At 39.0% G+C, this 20,703-nt stretch overlaps 3 protein-coding genes across 3 annotated transcripts; 2 read left to right on the top strand and 1 right to left on the bottom strand.

The window, feature by feature from the left end:
• The first annotated feature begins 1,624 nt into the window (after nucleotides 1–1,624).
• si:ch211-139g16.8 lies at nucleotides 1,625–4,968 on the top strand. The gene is made up of 6 exons (XM_042392607.1): nucleotides 1,625–1,698; nucleotides 1,879–2,208; nucleotides 2,316–2,416; nucleotides 2,498–2,545; nucleotides 2,796–2,906; nucleotides 3,071–4,968. The coding sequence occupies exons 1-6, from the start codon at nucleotides 1,647–1,649 to the stop codon at nucleotides 3,122–3,124; spliced, it is 696 nt and encodes a 231-aa protein (XP_042248541.1). The 5' UTR covers nucleotides 1,625–1,646; the 3' UTR covers nucleotides 3,125–4,968.
• mfsd13al (major facilitator superfamily domain containing 13a-like) lies at nucleotides 4,501–11,556 on the bottom strand. Its single transcript, XM_042392604.1, has 8 exons — nucleotides 11,469–11,556; nucleotides 10,664–11,297; nucleotides 9,914–10,228; nucleotides 9,410–9,826; nucleotides 8,783–8,937; nucleotides 8,607–8,690; nucleotides 7,998–8,141; nucleotides 4,501–6,819 (listed from the first exon to the last, which is right to left on the bottom strand). Exons 2-8 carry the CDS (start codon nucleotides 10,871–10,873, stop codon nucleotides 6,678–6,680), a joined length of 1,467 nt encoding a protein of 488 aa, XP_042248538.1. The 5' UTR covers nucleotides 10,874–11,297; nucleotides 11,469–11,556; the 3' UTR covers nucleotides 4,501–6,677.
• Nucleotides 11,490–19,719, top strand: cdr2a (cerebellar degeneration-related protein 2a). Its single transcript, XM_042392605.1, has 7 exons — nucleotides 11,490–11,732; nucleotides 13,449–13,561; nucleotides 15,147–15,295; nucleotides 15,488–15,664; nucleotides 17,038–17,352; nucleotides 17,553–17,838; nucleotides 17,963–19,719. The coding sequence occupies exons 1-7, from the start codon at nucleotides 11,654–11,656 to the stop codon at nucleotides 18,245–18,247; spliced, it is 1,404 nt and encodes a 467-aa protein (XP_042248539.1). The 5' UTR covers nucleotides 11,490–11,653; the 3' UTR covers nucleotides 18,248–19,719.
• Nucleotides 19,720–20,703: the final 984 nt, after the last annotated feature.

The raw sequence follows: 20,703 nt of genomic DNA, 5'->3' as shown, positions 1-20,703 counted from the left end.
GGACTAAAATTTGCGTATCAAGACTACCAGAACACTTGAATATATCTGGATTATTTACTTAATATTTTAATCACTTTGCTCTTTGCACACTGTTGGTATGATATGTGCTTGGAACCTATGAGAGTGATACGTGTTTACATTTTTTTTTTCTGGTCTAAAATTTCTGCTCTCCCCTGTGCCTGATGACGTCACACACTGATGAGATCCAAAAAAAGATCCAAAAGTACAAAAGGTATTATAAGTAATGAGATTTTACACCCACAGTTTGTCAAAATTCTATCTGTCCATCCAGTCGTCCCTCAGCCTGCAGACTTAAGTACATTTTCACTGATTTACACATAAAATCCTCTTGATTCTGTTTATATTCAGCTGCAGCCTCACTAATCCATCACAAACTCTCACCGGACTCCATACAAATATTTCATCTTTTTTGAGTTCACTGTAAAAACACTGCTGCAGGACACATGTCATGATATGAAGAGATTTCACTCACCAGCACAGCCAATGAAATGACTGAGTCTTTGGAATAAACCTGTCTGGAGAAGGTTGGGATATTTTTGGAGAATGTTTTTGATATTATCGAGAGAGTTTGGAACAGTTTCACAGTGAGCAGCATCAACGTCTCCACACTGGTTTAAAGAGGCAGTAAGTCCATGTTTATAAAGAAAAAAAATCCTACAAAAGTAATGTTTGTTTTTGTTCTCAGGTTCATTATGATGAAACTGAAGCTCAAAGCCTGAAGACACCTCTGATTAGTATTATTAATAATAATGAGTCAACACTGTAACAGCTGGGAGGAGATAAAACATGAACCATCAGATTTAGAAAATATCAATAATTTTAAGATTACAAAAACATATAACTGAAGACACAGTGAGCTTCACCAACTTGCTGGACGAAGTGAGTTTACTGATCAGTGGCCACTGAGTTACCTCTACTATGTAATATCATTACTCTGGGTGTAATCTGATTACTGCAGGTGTAATCTGATTAATTATTTAATTGTAATATTTTTATGAAACACAGGCCAATGGCGGGATTGACCTGGAGACATGAAAATCAGTCATCATGTTGGTGTTTTTGTTTTTCAATATGATATCTCTGTGTATATTTGGATATCATAAAACCATAAAACTAGATATTCAGTCTCCTTTTACCCTTTCAACAGGTTTGCTGGCCGTCTCACTCCTGCTTCGTTAATATTTCTGACCACACGTTAGACATTTTTCCTCTTTCCTAGACTGCTACATTTCTAATACACAAGAATGATGGTCTATTTGTTCCTACATTTTCAGAAATGTTCATATTCATAATGTTAGGCAATAAAAGGCTGATAGAAACATCTTGTAGTTTCCCCTTTTTAATGACACACAAATCTACAACCCCTCTTCGAAATCTGAAATGTCAAATCTATTTGCACTCAATATAATGGATGACATCATTATCATGTCACGTTACTAGAAACACACTGAAATGCCTCATGGTTTTTTCAAACCCATGCTACCATTCAGCTGAGCAGGATAGGAAAAATAAGCAGGAACTAAGTGTTGAGGAAGTGCAATTTACCAACTTCCCATGTTGTCAGCCATTTAGATAGTCTCACACAAGGAATCATGAGATCATTTACAAGCTGTCAAGCTACAGACATGGACCGCTTGTTTGGGTTTTCTCTCTTGCTCACCTACCTGTCAGTAATAGGTAAGATGCCCTTCAAAACATACTGTATGTACATCATTTATTAAGTGTTTTCAGGGGATGAACATTATAAAAACAAACTTGTATAACCTAGAATTGTGTCAGTCAAGCTATGAGAGACAACTTTATGTTTCAGTTTTTGAGCTAAAATACACTAAATTTGAATTTCTCTATTCATTCCAGAAAGCGCGGGAAAAACAGAGAGCTGTTTATCACAACCAGGCGATATAATTTGGAAAAAAACAGGACACAATGCTGTTCTGTCCTGTACTGTCAGTTCACAGTGTTCAACCAAAAACCTGAGATACGAGTGGTTTGCTTTCAAAGAAAACACCCCTCTTCGTCTGGACCTGGTTGGCAATCAAAAAAAGTACAGATTGAATGGAACGTCTTTACACATTCAATCACTTAACGTCAATGACAGCGGGATCTACCACTGTGCTGCAGTGTCGGATGGAGCACCAGCATCCGGGGAACAGTATGTAGGGATGGGTACAACTCTTGAAGTAAGAGGTAAGAGTCTTTTGAGTTGCAAAAAAAACCTTGATTTTAATGGTCAGGCTTGTTTGGATGTCTTTTTTTAGATGAAGTGGTACACACAGCTTTTCTTTTGTTTTCAGAAGTCTTAAAACCCATGGCGAGACACATTCTCCTGTGGCTATTATTTGTCCTCTTGGCCATCTACAGCTTGGCAGTAGTGACCCTTATCATACTAAAGAAGGTAAATTACTTTAACTAAAAAATAAATAAATAAATTTTACAATATACTGTTGTGAAAATATACTGTTCTTCTCTGCTCCAGCATGGCTGCAATAAATGCATGTGCAAAAGGACCTACACATCTGACAAGGTTGCAGATAAGTGTCTGATTTTCTGTTTTAATTTGCTGATGGGTTTTTTTTTTTTACGTGTTGACTGTTAACTAATCAGGGAAAAGCCATCAGAAGCAAAAAGAGGAACAGGAACCAAGGCCTCTGTAAATTACAGGCCAGAAAAAGCTTTTGCCACACAAAAAAAAAATGACAGCAGTTGTTAAATTACCTCCACATATCTGTTTTCTAATAAATGTCTAGTAAATGCCTCTTTTCTTTTCAAACCAGAATAGCTCAACTAGAAAAAAACAATTCCGCAATGTGCTGCAAGAAATGTACAGCAAAGGGAACTTGGAGAAAAGCGAACAAACTGCTGGCAAAAACCGCTCTAAAATTGAGGTAAGTTTTTTGCAGCATGTTATGGTGAGATGTAGTCACCATAGAGATTGGGTAAGACATGAAACTTCTGCATAGCTTGTGTAACAGCATGTGTACAGTTTCCTATTGATCTGAAAATGTGTTATTTTGCCATCATTTTCATGTTAAACTTAATCTTGTCGCAGGCTGCAAGTACTGAGGTCAATGGCTCAAATGGTGACATCTATCAAAATGTCTAAGTGTCAGTCAAGGATATTTAAAGACAGGACGGATTCAGAACTCCTTCATCCTGAACGAGAGGAAATTCCGAAACTATGAAACACCTGACTGAAGACATTGGAAACTTTACTGTTGTGACTAAAGAGTCAATGTAGGCTGGAAAGTTAGTTGTGTGCTTGCTCACCTTTTCTCTTGAAGTGTGACATAGAAACTACAACAAAGGTCCTGAGTCACTGTTCCTTTTCTCTCTAGTTTTTTGGTTTCAGCAGTATTAAACAGACAGCTCTCCTTTATAACATTTACAGTCTGTTTATTGTAAAGAGCACCTGTTCAAAACCAGGTCAGTGTTTTTCTGAAATGTTTGAAACTCAGGATTTTCTGCCACATAACTAGGATAGTAAAGAGCTGTTTGACAGAAAAAATGATGTGTGGGTTAGAAAAGGTGTGCTATGTGTAACAGACGTCTTTAGAAATAGCAGTTTTGTCTCATTCCAATGATTGAGGACAAAATTCGGCGTTCCCCAGTCTAATTACAGGTTGGGAGTTTTGTCAGAAAATATTTCTCTCCATCTCTTGAGGCCACACAGAACAGTTGGATAGAAGAATTCCTGGATATTGACCCACTGTACAGTAAAAATGTGTAATCTCTGTTTTTACAAGACAATCTATGCAGCTGTCTCTCCTTCCTTAGAAAACATTAAGGTGCAATGAGAAGAGGAATTCAGCAAACAAATATTAGCAATGTCTGGTTCATTCCTCATCAATATTCATCAGGCACTGGCAACTACAGTTTAAAAGTACTTCACAGGCTCTGTCTGACTGGTAGCAAAATTGGCCAAACTTTATTCAGGGATGTGTGTGAGATCCAGACACCCACATTCATGTTCAGGTCTTGTCCATGGCTAGAGGAATTTTGGACAGGGGTTCCTAAGGGGATCCTAACCCTCTGATGGCCATATTTGGGGTGGTCTCTGAGGATTTAGGGGCAGTTTTGGCCTTCTCCACACTGCTTGCTCAACAACTGATTCTCCTCAAATTCAAAAAAAAAAAAAAAATACACCACCATCTCATAAACACCGGCGTGGAAAACGTGATGGTACTCCTCAAACCCAGACAACGCTCAACCAGAAAGTTTATAAGCTCTGGAAGCCTTTTCTGCTCTATTTTAAAATTGGACAAATCCAACATCAATGTGACAATTTTACAGCGTCCAGTTTTCTTCCTCGCTCTAATTTATGTCTCCCTCTTCTTTTGATATAAAGTATGTATGTGTGGAACAGATGTAGGCTGGAGTTAATATCTGTGTGAAACAGTTTGTTATATTAGGAAATTTTCTCTACATACAAGGAAACAAAATACTTGTAAACATGAAAAATTAGAAATCACACTCTGGACATAGTTGTGTAGAAACATTTTTAATCAAAAACCATCTAAACCGAACTGAAAGATTTACATTCAGATTGAATTCGACCATAATAGAGTTGATCATTATAAATGATGCAATGACAAAAAAGGCACATTACAGATGACAATACATTTAATACAGCATATAATACAGCACAATGTTCAATTAAGAAAGGATGTGTCTTTTTGGTCCTTGAGTTGTTTTTGCTCAGAAAATCATCTTTTAAGAAACTTACAGTAAGGTGTTCTGTAATGAAAATAAACTTGACATGTTTGAGGCATCGTGCTGAGTTACACTCTGTACTATAACTGTCATATATTTTTGTTCACTGTAAACACCCACAGATACAACCCTGCCCCAGCCAGTTAACACCAGAATTTACTTTTATGTTACTTATAATGTCGAAGTGGATGTTTATGAGTGTATGTACATTTTTAATAAATAAATGCATGATTTGAACTTTGGCTGATTTGACTGACGTGTTTGAAAAATCTTGGTTCAGATTCAATTATTGTGAATTATTCCCTTTTCATTTCTCTCCCTCGTGTCTTTCTACTGTAAACAGTGTTAAACGGTATGTGAGACAGATTTTGATTCAAAACATTAAAGCTCTAATATTATACAAGTACTTGTTATGATTTAGAGTGACACATATGTCTGTATGAGGCCCCATAGACAGTCAAATTACTCTGGAGCTTGGCTGGAGTTGATCAGGTGAACTGTCATGTTTGTGACATTTTGCACCTGTTTCTTCAGGTAAGATGAATCTATTATTTACTAAAATACTGAAATAAAAAATTAGACTTGTCAACCAACAGGTGCCACTTAACAAACCTGGGGCCCATTTCATCATATTCTCAACTTGTAAGCATGAGATTTGTAATATGAGATCATTTCCTCTCGCTTGTGTTTCACTCATCAGACACAACATACATAGAGAGCCCCGTAGGACTCGATTGTGAAAGGTGACACTGCCACTATTTGCGATCAGTGTGTAAGCAGTGCTTGCAATGTGCAGCTGTGAAACCCTGATTCACATCTCCAAACAGCAAATTATAGAGCGCAACCAAAGTAAATGGAGTGCTTTTAGTTTTTCAACGCCCTCCACCATACTGATGGATATCACAGAATGATACTGTATATTAACTAAAAACATGATGGTTTTCAGCTTTAGAGGTTCTCTGTGTGTATGTATTGCAATAAGACAATGCCTTCAATCATACAACCAAATCAGCTCTGGAATGTGAAATCTGTGAAGTCTTTAAGACAGCACTTCACAAATACTTAAGCAAATGTACAAGGAAGGATGGAAAAATGTTGCTACATACAGTAGTCAGTCTACTGTATGTGTCTAATGTTCAGCTTTCAGGTCCCTTTCCCCGACATGTATTGGTTCAAGTCAATTACCTTTGGCTGGTAACGCTGTAAACCAGTATTTGAATGTTACTGCCAGCACTTATGTTTCAGGAATTCGTGCTTTAACTTGAGCTAATTTTTGTAGCAACTTTCTAATTCACATACAGTTCAGTTTTTTTTAACAAGCTCTGCTTCTTTGCTGGACACATTAGCTAAACACATTATTTTAACAAGCCCTATGATTGGTTTTGGGAGAAACTGGTAGTTTTATACTGAGCACAGTTATTTTACAATATGTTGCTGCTAATTATCTGCTGAGGTCAGTGACTGGAAAAAGCGTCTGACATTTAACACAACTGAAAAAACTTTGAGACTTGGTCCAGCTATCCAGTGACCATTTGAAAAGGATGAGACAGTAACATTTAGTAAAGGAGTAATTACAGGCTCATCAGTGCGCTTTTAAGATTAGATATCATTTGAAGGAATGTACAAAAATGGATGTGTTTCAAATTAAACAAATCATCATTAAGGATATAAGGTCCCTCATCTTTAAATAGATTATTTTTGTATGTCAAACATTTACATGTACTTTAAATGTTTGATATTTATCTATTTGGTGTCACCCGTCAGCGCACCACTCTGATTTACACCATCAATATAACCCTGGATTATCTCATACATACAGTAATTTACACATTGCTTTCAAAATTACAAAAACAGTCAACATGATCTCTCTTGGCAATAAAGAAATTCCTCAAAACTTAACTTGAGAAATATCAACCACCTTCCTCTGAATGCTGAAAATACTGAAGCTAGCCATCTATATACTTTATGTCAACTGTGTGACTGCTGCGTATGGAAAACTGTCTCCAAGCCAGGATTTGCGCAGCAGCGACACACATGGGCACCAAACACACCAAGTAGAACATGACACTGTGGAGGCTCTCCATGGCGCTGGAAAGAACACAATTTTTGTTACATACACAATAATTTATTTACAATTATATCTGTCTTTGACTTTTTGGACACTGCTAATTATTTCATAATGTAAAGGGTAACAACCACTGTGTGTTATCTGTCCATGAAGGTGTTGAAAAACAGAAGTGAAACCATTTTAAAGAGAAAAAAGTGGCGGTCTAAAACTGCAAATTGTTTAAAAGTGAGACAAATGTATCTTTTTTAAAGTACTTTTCTTACTCTCCTTCAACATTTTCATACATGCCTGTTGTTATTGTTTATTTGATGTGTGCATTGACCTTTTCAGCCAGTACCCTATATATATATAGTAGGTTAAATATCTGACTTCAAAGCAAATATTCAAGTGGCTCTGAGTTTAGTTATACTACCATTGACCTTTGAGATAAAAGGGAGTGTTAGAGGGCCATCTCTTAATCATTGACATTTATTCAGTTGAAGATAAACTTAATAGGGAAAAAGAACATTACATCAAAGTTTCTCAGCTTTTAAAGTTGTGTGTACGTTCTGTGATTTCTGTATTAGCATTAAACTCTGCTGTAGTTAAAACTAAAGTCATCACAATGGCATTTTGTTAGTTCTAGTTCGGTCCAAATGTTCATTTAAATATATTGTCTAAATTATAATAACAAGAGTAAAACACCTACTGAAGAGGCTTAAAATCCATTTTAAAACAACTTGTTGCCTATCAGTGACAAGTTGTGTAAACTTAAAACTTACTTTCAATCCATTACAGTGACCTAATAGTATATTGGTTAAAGTTATGTTATTGTTGCATGGTTATGCAGTTGAGCAACCAAATATTGATGGCATCCTTTGGAAACTGTTAGGGTTTATATAAAGTATCACTTATTTAAACATTCAGATCCAGGAGTCACCGTCAGCACTTGGACCCCTTATAATATTTTTTTCACGTTTGTGGTGTTTATTTTTTAAATCTAGAGGAACAACAACACAAACATTACTTGATATTGTTATCTTGATTTTAAAATAACTAATGATAGATTAAATATAAGACTTAGGAAATGTGTCCTTAATGTTCCCAGCCACCACAGTGAGTCCATCAGTACTTTCCCATTGTGAGTTTTAATTTAACTTATTTGGTTCAGCTCATATTTTGACCTTTAACTAAATAAGAAGCAAGAAACAATCTGTACCTTAGGTTTGAATCCCTTCTTGCATCCTTCAGGTGTTCATATCCAAACTGGTTGAGGATATTAAGCACTGTCATCGGGGCCAGAGACTGAGCCGGCTTGGTGAACAGAGCATTCGTCCCAAACACCATGGAGGATAGAGGGGAACTGTAGTTGGGAAAGAAAGAGGAAAATTGTGATAATATTACCAGTATATCATATTACCAGTCAAATAACACGAATTTGTTTCATTATAAATTAAAAAAATAATGAGAAATTGGTTTCATTAGATGTGTCTGTATATTTGGCACTAGTTACAAAAGTGGTGTATAGCCCATTTTTCATTTTTTAAGAACTACTGTAAAAACACAAAAGGTTTGAAGACATTGCTGCATCAAATTACAGACACATCAGACAGAGAAGCACTGTGTTTTTGACCTGTACATGAAGGACAACTGAGTTAGTGTGCTGGTAATCTTTTTTTTTTAGCCTCTAGGGATGGAAATGTTGCGCTTTGGTTCACACTGAAATATCTCAACACCTGATGGATGGATCCAGATGAAATTTGGTACAGACATTCATGGTGAGCATGTTCGCTGTGTGTAAGTAGAACCTAACCGTAGAATTGTTTACCTGCGCTTGTACTTCTGCAGGTCGGTGTCAATGATGTCAGCCAAAGGCAAGCCAAAAAGACTGAAGGCTGCTTGAATTATGACCCTGCAAAGATGATAAGGGAGAGAGTAGCTTTAATTCAATCAAAGTGGAGTAATTACTTAAAAATTAATCTCAAAAACTGTTTGACCTCTTACATGCTAATGGTGAGGAAAAATGCCAGGATATAGTAGTGCTGAGGACCAAGTGCTAGCATGATGGCCGCCATTCCAGCCTCCATATAGAAGGTGAAGAGGATGATTCTGTAGTAGCCAACATCATGGAGCAGTTTCCCACAGCTCAAAACTAACAGCTGGGATGGAAGAGAATAAAAATAACAGTAGCATATTGTAAAGTGGTATATCAAGCATTTCCTTGTTGGTGCATTCATGTGCTTGTACAGAGCTCTGACATCTGAGTGAGTCTGTGAGCTATGTTGTAAAAAAAAAAAAAAAGACCTCTGAAGGTAAGCAATATGGAAACAATGAGGTGGTATATATGATCATTTAACTCTCAAGTCTAGGATGTAAGAGTTTCCCACAAATGCTCCATTGCACCAATAGAGGAGCATGTTTTAACAATTAATTGAACATTGAAGCTGGTGCTCATTTTGTACTGACAAAAAACAATGACCACCTGGGAGGTGGAAAAATGTTCTAAAAAACATGATGTAACATGACATAAAAAAGCAATATAAAAGGTTTGGCAGCTCATAATGCACCTGTTCTACTGCCCATATCTATCATTTCATTTAGAAAAAAACCTAAGCCAGTGGGGAGCATTACCTGTGGGCAGATGAATCCCGCTCCATACATGACACTCTTGGCCAGTGATGGAAGCACATCTGGGGGAATCAGGTGCTCAGCAAATATCATGGTAAAATTATTAAAGAAAGCCAGAATGAAAACCTGAAAGAAGTTCATGACCACAAATAGCTTGAAGTCCCTGTTGGTGAGGATTTGCCACATAAACGTTCTTAACATGGAGAAGGAAACTGCTGACTGATCAACAGACTCCAGTGTATCTGACTCAGATCCTTTGCTATCATAGCGGCTCTCACTGTGGAAGCCTGTATAGAGCATGCAGACACAGCTCAGGATAGCGATCATCACTGTGAAGGCTTGGAAGGCCGCAAAGTCTTCCATGTTTTTGGACAGCACGCCACAGAAGAGGACACTGGAGGAGCCGATGAGAGAAGCCACCTGAGAAATTAAAGGGAGGTTATATGAGAAAAATGGACGGTTAGCCTGTTGGCTTTGGGGCATAAAGAAAAAAGATGAAGGCCTTACCTGGCTGTACTTTACAAGTCTTAACCGGCTCTGATGGTGGCTGGAAATCTCTGCAAACAAGGCACATTGTGCCAGCAGCACAAAAGTGAGCATGCCATCAAAAGCGCACAGTGCCACCATCAAGTGTAAGCCACTCAACCAGTCGCCAGGGGCGTAGGACCGCCACGGGAACCAGGCTAGAAGAAAAGCCAACGAGTAGAGGGGAGCACCGTACAGAATAGAGAGACGCCGCTGAGAGCAGCAGGGCGCCTTGGAGTTGTCTTGCAGGTAGCCAAAAAGAGGGTCATTGATTGCATTCCACAACATGTACACCACCTGTGGAGAGGAGATCACAACATTATTTATTAAAAACAGTGTTTTAAAAAGCGCCAAAACAATTAGTCAAGCTTATCAAATTTGAAGATCTACATGATTGTAAATTGAGAATCTTATGATTTCGGACATGTGTTAAGATGAAACAAGCCATATGAAGTCACCTCTGACTGTGGGTGATTGTAATGGGCATTTTTCACTATTTTCAGATGCTTTATAGACTAAACATTTAATCAAAATTAATCATTGGTTTAAAAAAAGCAACAGCAAAATCAATCAGGAATATAATCATAAGTTGCAGCCCTGCTTCAAAGGAAAGCAGCTATAAAGCAGTTATAAAGAAAAACACTATTATTCTTGACTACAACAGTGTTTTTCATTGACACTGACTTACATTTGCATACAAAGAACAATAATATATCAAGCTAATATACTCACTTGTGATTGGTGGAATGCTCCCTCTGATATCTTGTACTTATTGAGAAAGAGTTTGACATAGTAGAAGCTGAATATATTGTTTATCATGGCAGATCCCAGAGTAGTCATGGCATAAGCCAGTGCTGCAGGATTGACCCCAAAGTTGACCAAATGTCGCATTACATTCATTTTGGTGATCACACCTGAGGCAGGTTTCTCCTCCACGGTCATAGCAGCAGCTCAGGTAACTTGTTACCTGTCGGTTTAAATCGCTGGAGCGAGGAGATGTTGCTGTTTGCAATACCTATTTAACTCTGTTGCTGTTTAGCATAGCGACTGTTCACAATACTAGCAAAAATGGTCAAAGTGTTCAAAATTCAGAGGCGAAAAGCTTTCAGCAGTGGAACAGTGAAAATGTCTGTTGCAGCTGTGTCATTTTCTTGAATATCCATGTCATGTTGTTACTTCCCGCTACACCAACTTCCTTAATTTTTAATATTGAGAAACAACCACTGAACTCAAAACAGAAATACTGTCCAACTCGTTTTCTGTGCCCGTCGAGGGGGCGGTGCTTCATTGTCGAAAACAAACGTTTGACTGGTCAGAAGAGTTCTTTGGTTCCACTTGCTACTTCGTGATTGGTCGACGAAAACGCCTGTTAACAGAAGCAGGAAGTTAGACAAGGAAAACAATTTTAAAAAGATTTAACTTCTAGTCTCTTGTATAATAATAAACGTTACGTTGAATATTAGGCTAAAATGAGAAGATGTTTCACCGTATTTTTTTTTTTAAAGTAATTTTCCAACACACCATAAGTGCCACCTACCGGATGTTGGAGTGTATTAAAAGATTTGCCACGTTGCCGTAGACAACAGACTTAACGCCGGGATGATGCAGTTTACATGTCTCCACACACGGTGGTGAACGGCAGACAGCTCTAGGCTGCTTTAATAACACCTGTGTGTCAGGTTTGCTGTCAGGTGGGGTCCTCTCTCGCTCCACGGCTGTAAAATGCTGACTGACGTGATTTTGGAGGAAGAGTTTGACAAGAATGGGGAGCCTTGGTACGACCCGCAGGACCTTGAACACGGTAAGAGTTGCACGGCTGTGGGGTCGCACCCTAAACTCTGTCTGACCACTACACACTGTCGTTGAAGAAGCTTGTCACATAAGCTATGGTACAAGCTTCTTTAATAAATAAACACTTGAGGGTATTTTGTTTGCTTGTCAGTTAGAACAAATTAGTGTTTCCTTGACTTGACACAAGCCCTTTCAAATGAAATTAGACAGACTGAAGTCTACAGCCTTCTCGTGGGACTCAGAATCACACCAGTCATGGGTTTAAAAGCTGAAACATCCTGAGGGCTCTTTGTGGCCAGGATTTCCTGAGGCTGTCCTCAGTCCTGTGTTGATTGTTTTCTGGGATACTTGCTGTTCATGCGCAGCCTGCTTGTTGGTGCTGCTCTCAAAGGTGGGTTTGAGAAAGGTAGAGAGGTTTACGGATAGATGAATGGACCACTTTAGTTATGCTCCGGATAAATTGCAGTGTTACAACAGCCAAGTCATAAATCACAAATGAGGTAGGTAAGAGACAAAGCACAAAAGAAAAAGCCATGAATAATAAGCAATAACTTTTATAAAATAAAAACTTGAGAATACAGACAACATTGCATGTGTTGAACACATTTGCTCATTAGTAGTGAAAGTCAAGTAGAGCTGCAACACTTAGTCAATTAATCAATTAGTTGTCAACTATTAAATTAAAGGCCAACTATTTTGATAAATGCTTAATTATTTGGAATCACTTTTTTAAAAAAAAAATGTCCAAATTATTTGATTCCAACTTCTCAAATGTAAACATTTTCTCACTTCTTCAGTCTTCTATGACGGTAAACTGAATGACTGGGTTTGTGGACCGTGACATTTGAGGACGTCATCTTGGGCTTTGGGAAACAATGATTGACACCGTTTTCTGACATTTTATAGACCTAACAATTAATATATAACTAATGTAACAACTAAAAATAATCGACAGATTAATCATTAATGAAAATAACTGTTTGTTGCAGCCCTAATGGCAAGGTGCTCATTCATGCCTATATATAAATACTCAATTAACTGTTCATTGAATATATACTCACACTTAGAAGTAGGTTTTCATAGATATCAAATGCAACAGAGATAAATAGGATAAGAATGACAAGTTAATAAGTAATATAGTGAATGTAATAAGTAATTGTTGAAGTGAGCCATCTGTCCTAGTTGGAAGAAAATGGCAACAGGCAGAAGTGACTTCCTGTAGCATTCCTTGGCAGAGCTGAATAAAACTCAAAATAGTAAGCTGTTTGTCAAGTAGATTTTTAGAAAGAGATTAGAAGTATTTTTCACACAGTTTGTGCAGCATCCTTCTCTTCGCTACCAACTCCAGAAGAGTTGTTATTTAGTAGTATTTAGTAGTCACATTGCACATTTGAGTTAAAAACCTTTGGGCATATTTGTTTGAAACAGTTTTATTGACTTTAAGTGTAACACCACATATAGTCAACACAGTTGCTGGACAACATCCAGAATGTAGTGGAGGAAAAGGTCACAAGGAGGTCCCAAAGCATGCCTTAGATTCCTCTGTGATTCACCAGTGCCAGATACTAATAGTGTGAGACAACAAGATGTATGTATGTGTGAGCTGCACTACTTGAAGTCTATGCTTATACACTTTGCACACATCTAATTCTATCAGTTGCCCGTGTTTGGGCATTGAAGCGTCCTTGTACCTTTTTGTTTACATGTTTCCCCCGTGTTTTGACAGATCTCCATTTGGCAGCGGAGCTTGGGAAAACACTCCTCGACAGGAACCATGAGTTGGAGCAGGCGCTGCAGCAGATGTACTCAACCAACCAGGACCAGCTGCAGGAGATAGAGGTGATAAATGTTAAGGAAGGAACTCCTTAACACTCCAGCTTGAGGCTCCAGAGGCTTTCACCGTGCAAAATACATGTTTGTTAGCCTCAGCTGGCTGCTGTGTAGTTATTTCTTTAACATGTATATTTCCCTTGTGCAGTGCTTAGTAAGCTATCATAAACAAAATGATTTTGTATGAATAAGTCTACAACGGGAGACGATTCATTGAGAAAAGTCCATGTTGTAAGATCTTAAAAGCTCTTTCACTGGAAGGGAGGCGTCATTGTGATTTTCTGTTAACTTTTAATTGGATGGAGTGAAAGCTGATCCTGATCAATCTGACCCATTGAGCCCTTAGAACAGAGCATCCTCTTGGCAGGATGTTCGTCTACTAATTATAGGAAAACTTTCACCTGCTTATTTACCACCTACCACCTTTTACTTGGAGATTGTCCAACTAACCAAGATCTGAAGGTTTTGCTTTGCTTTTATTTGTTAGATTGCTGATGATTAACAGCCAAGGTACAACAATCTACTAAACTGACATTCACATATCCTGACCAAACCTAGCTTCCCTAAATCAGTGGATGACTAAACTCTTGGATCCGAAGAAATATGTTAAGTCTGCTTTTCTAACAGTAGAGCACAGTTCTTGGTTTACGTGCAGGCTGTGGGGTAGAGCTCGTAAATAAACACAGTTTGGCCTGATATTTCAGTCCCAGACATTGAGGCATATGCAGACGGTGCTGATCTATTTGAGTTCAAGTTACATGGCTTTCACCAGGTCAACAAAGATAAGAACCTTAATTTGCTTACAGCAGTGTGAGGGCGAGTGGCTTGAGGATTTATTGAGGTTGATATGGTAATCCCCATTCGTCTCTCTGACCCTCATGCTTATGCACTTCACCAATGACAGTCTGAAAGCCGTGTACACCTGAACATAGCAGTGTGCTGCAGGGCTGTGCAGCTCATTGAATACACTTTAAAAAAGCTCTAGACAAATGGTTGCATTTAAAAGTAATTTAGTTATATACAACCACAATTTTTCACAAGTCAAATACCTTGAATAATTTAAAAGTGGTAAGCGTGAAAAATGAATAGGGACTTGTGTAGTTTTCCAAAGAAGATAGTTGGCTCTTGTGGAAACATCTTACTGAGTACATTCTTGTTCACAGTGCAAATATGACTCACAGACTCATGTTATCATGAGTCTGTGAGTAGTATTTGCATTCTCCGGGCTCTTAATCGGCAGTTCTTGGCTTCTGCGGAGGCCTTTGTCTATTTAGTAATCACACATGTATCAGCCTAGGACATAAAACCAAATGTAAGAATGTGTCAAACATGATATGCCACCTTCTTTCTTTCCTCTATGCAGTATTTGAAATCTTCATGTAGCCCAACAGTGATGTACAACAGAGTAAAACAGCCAGTCCTCACATTGGAGAAGCTGGATTAAGAGAATTTTTGCCTATTATTTTGTCGACAAATCAATTAATCAACTGATAATTTCAGCTCTGCTCATGTAATTTGTTGAAGATACCACACTACAAACCTGCAGGACTTTAATTAAGCTAAATCTTTATCACTTCCCTCTCTTTTGCACCAGTACCTGACCAAGCAGGTGGACCTCCTCCGTCAGATGAATGACCAGCATGCCAAGGTGTATGAGCAGCTAGACACGGTCGCCAGGGATCTGGAGCAAGGCAACCAGAGACTAGTGCAGGACAACCGCCTGGCCCAACAGAAGATCCACAGGTCAGTCTGCCAGTTATCAGTGAATTTGCCTTTTAAATTCTATTTTACATGATGAATCAACCAAGTGATCAGTCATAAAGTCTTAATGTAAGAAGATAATATTGAGTACAGTATGTGACATATTTGAATAAGTGGACTAACTTCTTGCAGAACCTCAATGCCACATTGTTCTTTCTCCTCTTTTCTTTACAGTCTAACAGAGACCATCGAAGGGCTTCAAACCTACATGGAGGACCTGCAGACTCAGGTGGAGGAGCTCAGGACTGCGCAGGCAGAGCGAAACAAAAGAGAGATGGCAGAGCAGCGTCGCAACCTCGGAGCACAGAGTGTGTCTTGTCTCAAAGAGCTGTACGACTTACAACATGACAGGTATTACACATGTGTGTGTGACAATGCTAACTGCACAACTACAGGATGTGGCAGAGGAAATATTTTCAGGGAGGAAATTGCGATGTAGTCCCAGACCGTATTGTGAAATTGTTACCCTGAGGATTTTCACACAGACACATTTACTGCTTTATCATAGTTTGTGAAATAAACCCTACACCTGCACGTTGACATCTGAGAAAAGAAGGGAAGGGTAGGTGAGACCGTCTCAACAGTAAGAGCTTCTGTCTGTTGTCTGATCTTAAATTATCCTCGATGCACTGGTGTCTCAGCCCCCTGTGTGCTGACGGAACACCTTCAGGTCACCCAGAGCCAGAGCCAGACCAGACCGCCTCCTTTAATCCAAAGCAGGAGGAAGTTAATCCTCCCTTATTGTCAGCAGCGTACTAATACATACACACAACTGTTGCATTAGTTTGCTGCAATTCGTGACACTTATTTGACGTGCTTTGGAGAAAGCAGAGGTGTAACTCCATCGCTGGTAAATCAACAGAACAATTGTTATCCTAAAATCTGGTAAAATACATCTCCAGCATCCCCTCTGAAGGCACAACATGCAGTCCCAAGTCCAATGGATATTTATGGGGAGCTGATGAGTTATTGAATTTTGGAATTCTGTGTTTTGTGCCACAACATTAACAAACATTTTTAGCAGAAAGTGTGTGAATTTAGATTTTTTCACGTATAAAAAAAATTGTCATGACTATGCCGAAGATTTGATTTCACAATGAAGTGAGAGATTCTTCAACCAAAAAGATAACAAAGTGAATGCTATACAGAAACATTATATGATCAAATTGGTTTTCTTACATTCCATAATAATGGTAGTATAAGAAGAGAACAAAAAATGCTGTTTAAGTTGCTGCGCTACACTAAAATCATGTTTGGTTTTCTTTAGATACTCTATGATAAAAATGTTGTATTTCCATCTTTACTACCAAGAGCACAGTCCCTAACCGCATTATCTTTGATTTTCAGCTACCATCTTTTTAGGATAATATTACTGTAAATAAAACATGATTTTTTTTTTTACATCTGAAAAAACATGCAGAGGAGTGTGTTGAAGGCTGCAAAAAATCCAAAATTATTGTACCTATTAAGTTATTATGTAAAAATAACTGGAGGCGACACTGTTTATAGAGGATTTAATGAGTAAATCAAACTGACACAGTAAAAGTGAATGGGGAACAAAAACATGCCCCCCCCCCCCTCCCGATCCCCAGTGGAAATTACACTTCTGTCAGCTGAAAATTTGTACTTTTCAATGCAAATATAGATAAATTGCAATATCAGTGTGATAAACACTTTTTTTTTTTTTGACATTACCTGTCCTTGACTTACCTGTCCTGGCTCAGGCATCTCACCCACAATGATCGGCAAGTGGATGGACTCTGGTCACCTCAGGGCTCTTTCTATGACCGAGACAGATGCCAAGACCCGGAAGAGGAGCACGAGGCTCTTCAGCGCTCCATCCAGACTCTTCAGAGTCAGATAGCTGTGGAGCGCAGCCGCAGGGAGGCTGCAGAGCGGGAGAGTGAGTTGACAGCCATGGAGAACCAAGGCTTGGAGCAACGGCTGGCCCTGCTGGCGGGCTGCCGGGCCAGGCAGAAGGAGCTAGAGGCTGAAGTGGAGCAGCTGCGGCTTCTGTGGCGGGCAGAATGTGCCAACAGGTTAGGCCTGACTTATGTGTGAACTAGTTTCAAAGGAATTCATCATTTTGGTTCTGATTTCATGACCGACGCTTTAAGTTGATGAATATTTGATGTGCAGCACAAGTACAGTCCACTAACATGTTTAATTTCTCATATACTGTATATATATATTTCTTAAAACTTGAGACTCATGCCTCTGTCCCCTCCTCTCCCACTAGTGTCAGAAGACCAGACCAGCTGCTGTTGCCTGATACAGTGTTCTTTGCCTCAGAAGAAAAACCCAGTCAGGAGCAGAGTGAGACAGAGGAGAAGATAGAAATGGACGAGGAGCAGCAGAGAAAGTACAGCCGGCAGAGATGTAACAGCGACGGCTTTCTGAGAGCGATGAACGCAGACGAGATTCGCCGTGGTCACGAGCAGATGTGTATAAGGCGAGCCGAGGCGGTGAAACAGAGGGGCATCTCCCTGCTCAACGAGGTGGACGCACAGTATAGCGCGCTGCAGGTGGTGTATTCATTCAAGAATGTTTTCCTTGAGTGTTAATGTAGAGTTTACAGCACTGTTAAGCGATACACAGCAATTAAAAGAAAATACAAGCAGTTTCCTAAAGTACATGTGTTTTGTGTAGGTGAAATATGACGAGTTGCTGCAGCGGTGCCAGCAATCAACAGACGGGCTCAGCCATAAAGGCGTTCAGACTTCCAGCAATCCTGGTGCAAACAGCCGGACACGCCGCCGCCTGTCCAGCTCAGCTGCTTTGTCCGATCTGACAGTGGTTTTGGAAGAAGGCCAGCAGCCCGAGTACAAAGTTCTCTTCAAGGAGATCTTCACTTGCATCCAAAAGACCAAAGAGGACCTCAGCGAGAACAAACGTCCAGTCACGGACAGTGATTCTCAGGGCTGTGCCAAATGATTGTATTACTCATCGTCCTGGGATATGGCGCTTGCACTTGTTTGTGTCCGTGAACATTTTTGACAAAGGCAAAAATATCCAGGGGGAACAGATGCAATAAGCACATTCAGTTCCTGTGCTTCTTAGACATTATGCAATCCTCTTATCTAACGTCATCTTGACGCACCTATGTTTTTTGTCAGTCAGCACTGTTCCTTATATTCCATCCTTATCATAAATTAAGTGTTATAAAACTTGCTATAAAAGTCTGTTGTACATTCCAAACAACAACAGATACAGAAACTGCTTATTGGCGCAGTGAGTATAATAATGAGCAGGTATTGTTTAAGCAGACATTCATAGTTAGATATAAAGTACATTTCAATGTGTAGCTTGACCTCCAAATTTGCAAGTATTATGTCCATTTACAACAGTAAGCAGTGTTTATATAATGGAAATCATGTGACCACTTGATCATCTGGTGCTTGGGAGAGAAAGACACGCATTGAATATTGTTGGTGTGTTGATATAAGTTGGAGATGAAGCTGTTATGTATGACTTATGTAAACAGAAATGTTGGAATGTTGTAATAGGATGAAAAACTGTAGCTATGAAATTACTAAAGACTCAGGCGATTGTGATAATTAGCTTAAACAGCTAGTGTTTGTTGGTTTTTGTAAGTTGACAATAGTTGGCTCACCGGTCAGGGTCACTGGCACATCTCCAGAGAAATATCAGTGGACACTGGAAAACAGTTTTGTTTTGTTTTTCAAGTCTGTACAGCTCCTGATGAGTGTCTCTACGCTGATAGGACACGCAACAGCTCTGCACTTTTTATGACTGAATTACCGTTTCTTTTTATTTATTTTTGACATAAGTTTAGAGAAGATTAAATGTTATTTATTTTCTTTGTTGCTAAATACAGCAGATTGGTCAGTTGAGAGTAACTGGAAGTGAAATTAAATGTACACTGAGGTGTTTTTTCTGTGGTTGTAAATATTCTGTCTGACACAGCTGATTGAATACAGGATCATAGAGGCAAATGAGGAACGCAAAATAAATGTTCCTTTAATTATAAACAGTTTCTTCTGCATAATGTCCTTTTCTGGCTCATTTTGTCATAATATTCTTTGTGACAAGACATTTCCTGCACTTAATATGGAAGAAAAACTGTGTTAAGTGGGTTAGTGAGTGTCAAAACAACAGAGAGGCTATAGACAAACAGTTTTTCCTTCTAATCTTTTCAGTCTAAATTAAAGCAGTTGTGAAGATACAGTAAAAGGAAAAATCAGAAATGTCAAGACCTCAACTACTTATCAGATAAACCTCATACTGCTGACCCCATTCACAGTGAAACAGTTCTCACCTTTTATTTCAGGCTTCTTCTGTTACCATGTTGTCATTTTACTTTCACTCTTCATGTGATGTGATGCTCATCCGAAAAACTATGCTTATTGGACAATGTTCTTAAATATAACACGGGCATTTAATAAGTTGTTTTGAAGCTGTGAAGTTTGTGCTGCTGGGGAAGTCATTGCTGTATGATCATAGGTGTTCTCCATGAAGACTAACATGTTTTTGCTTGCAACTAACTAGTAAAAGCTTTGATGCAGTATTCTCTGTGTCCGAATGTCTAAAACACCGACATTGGCATCATCTTTACAACATGCATGCATTTTAAAGCTGAATTGTGGCAATAACTACATGGTTTTTGCGCAGAGAGAGAGAACCATCCAATCAAAACACACAACAGCAATGAGGCATATTCTCTTCTACAGCACCCGGTGGTCTCCTCATTCCTCAAGACCTCTGTCCCCCTCAGTGTACTCTGTGACCCAGCAAACAATTAATGGGGCTTTGTCTCTTTTCATAAATAGCTTTTACATAACGAGAATTTCTCCACCCTGCTTTTAACCCGCCCCAAATCCATTAAACCTCCAAACAAGGGGATTACATACCTCACTTGCCTAACAGGACAGGTCTTGGCAAGACCGTTAGCATACATGAAAGAATCTCACAGAGGCATCAGCAGAGCAATCAGGAGAGGTTTATGTGGCTCTGCTGCCTGGGATAGATGGTAGAAACATGTCGTGTGGCTCTGTCTGCTGGTCATCTGTCACTAAATTAGAGAATTTTAGAGGAAATTCCTGTCACACCACATCATAAATGAGGAGCGATGGTATGTGTAGCAGGAGAAATATTCAGAGGGAGAGGTGGTGAGAGTAATGTCACCGTCACAAACGCAGTGTGTGTGTCTAATTCACTCCAACTCGGGACAAATCCTCCACACATTCCTCTCTCTCTGCTCCTGGAGGTCTGCCAGCCAGCTACATGTCCAAGCCAACTGTGACTGTCTGCGCACATTCAGTTCTCTCTTATTATGTTGAGAGAAAAGTGCAACAGAAATCAAGATTACAAGAGTACAAGATTAGTTACAGGATCACAGACTGAAGCCAATTCAACATTTTAATTCCAAG

This window comes from Thunnus maccoyii, chromosome 18, assembly GCF_910596095.1.
Source record: "Thunnus maccoyii chromosome 18, fThuMac1.1, whole genome shotgun sequence".
In the NCBI taxonomy this organism is placed as follows: Eukaryota; Metazoa; Chordata; class Actinopteri; order Scombriformes; family Scombridae; genus Thunnus; species Thunnus maccoyii.
Note: the sequence above shows the minus strand (reverse complement) of the source record. Positions and strands in the feature narration are given on the sequence as shown.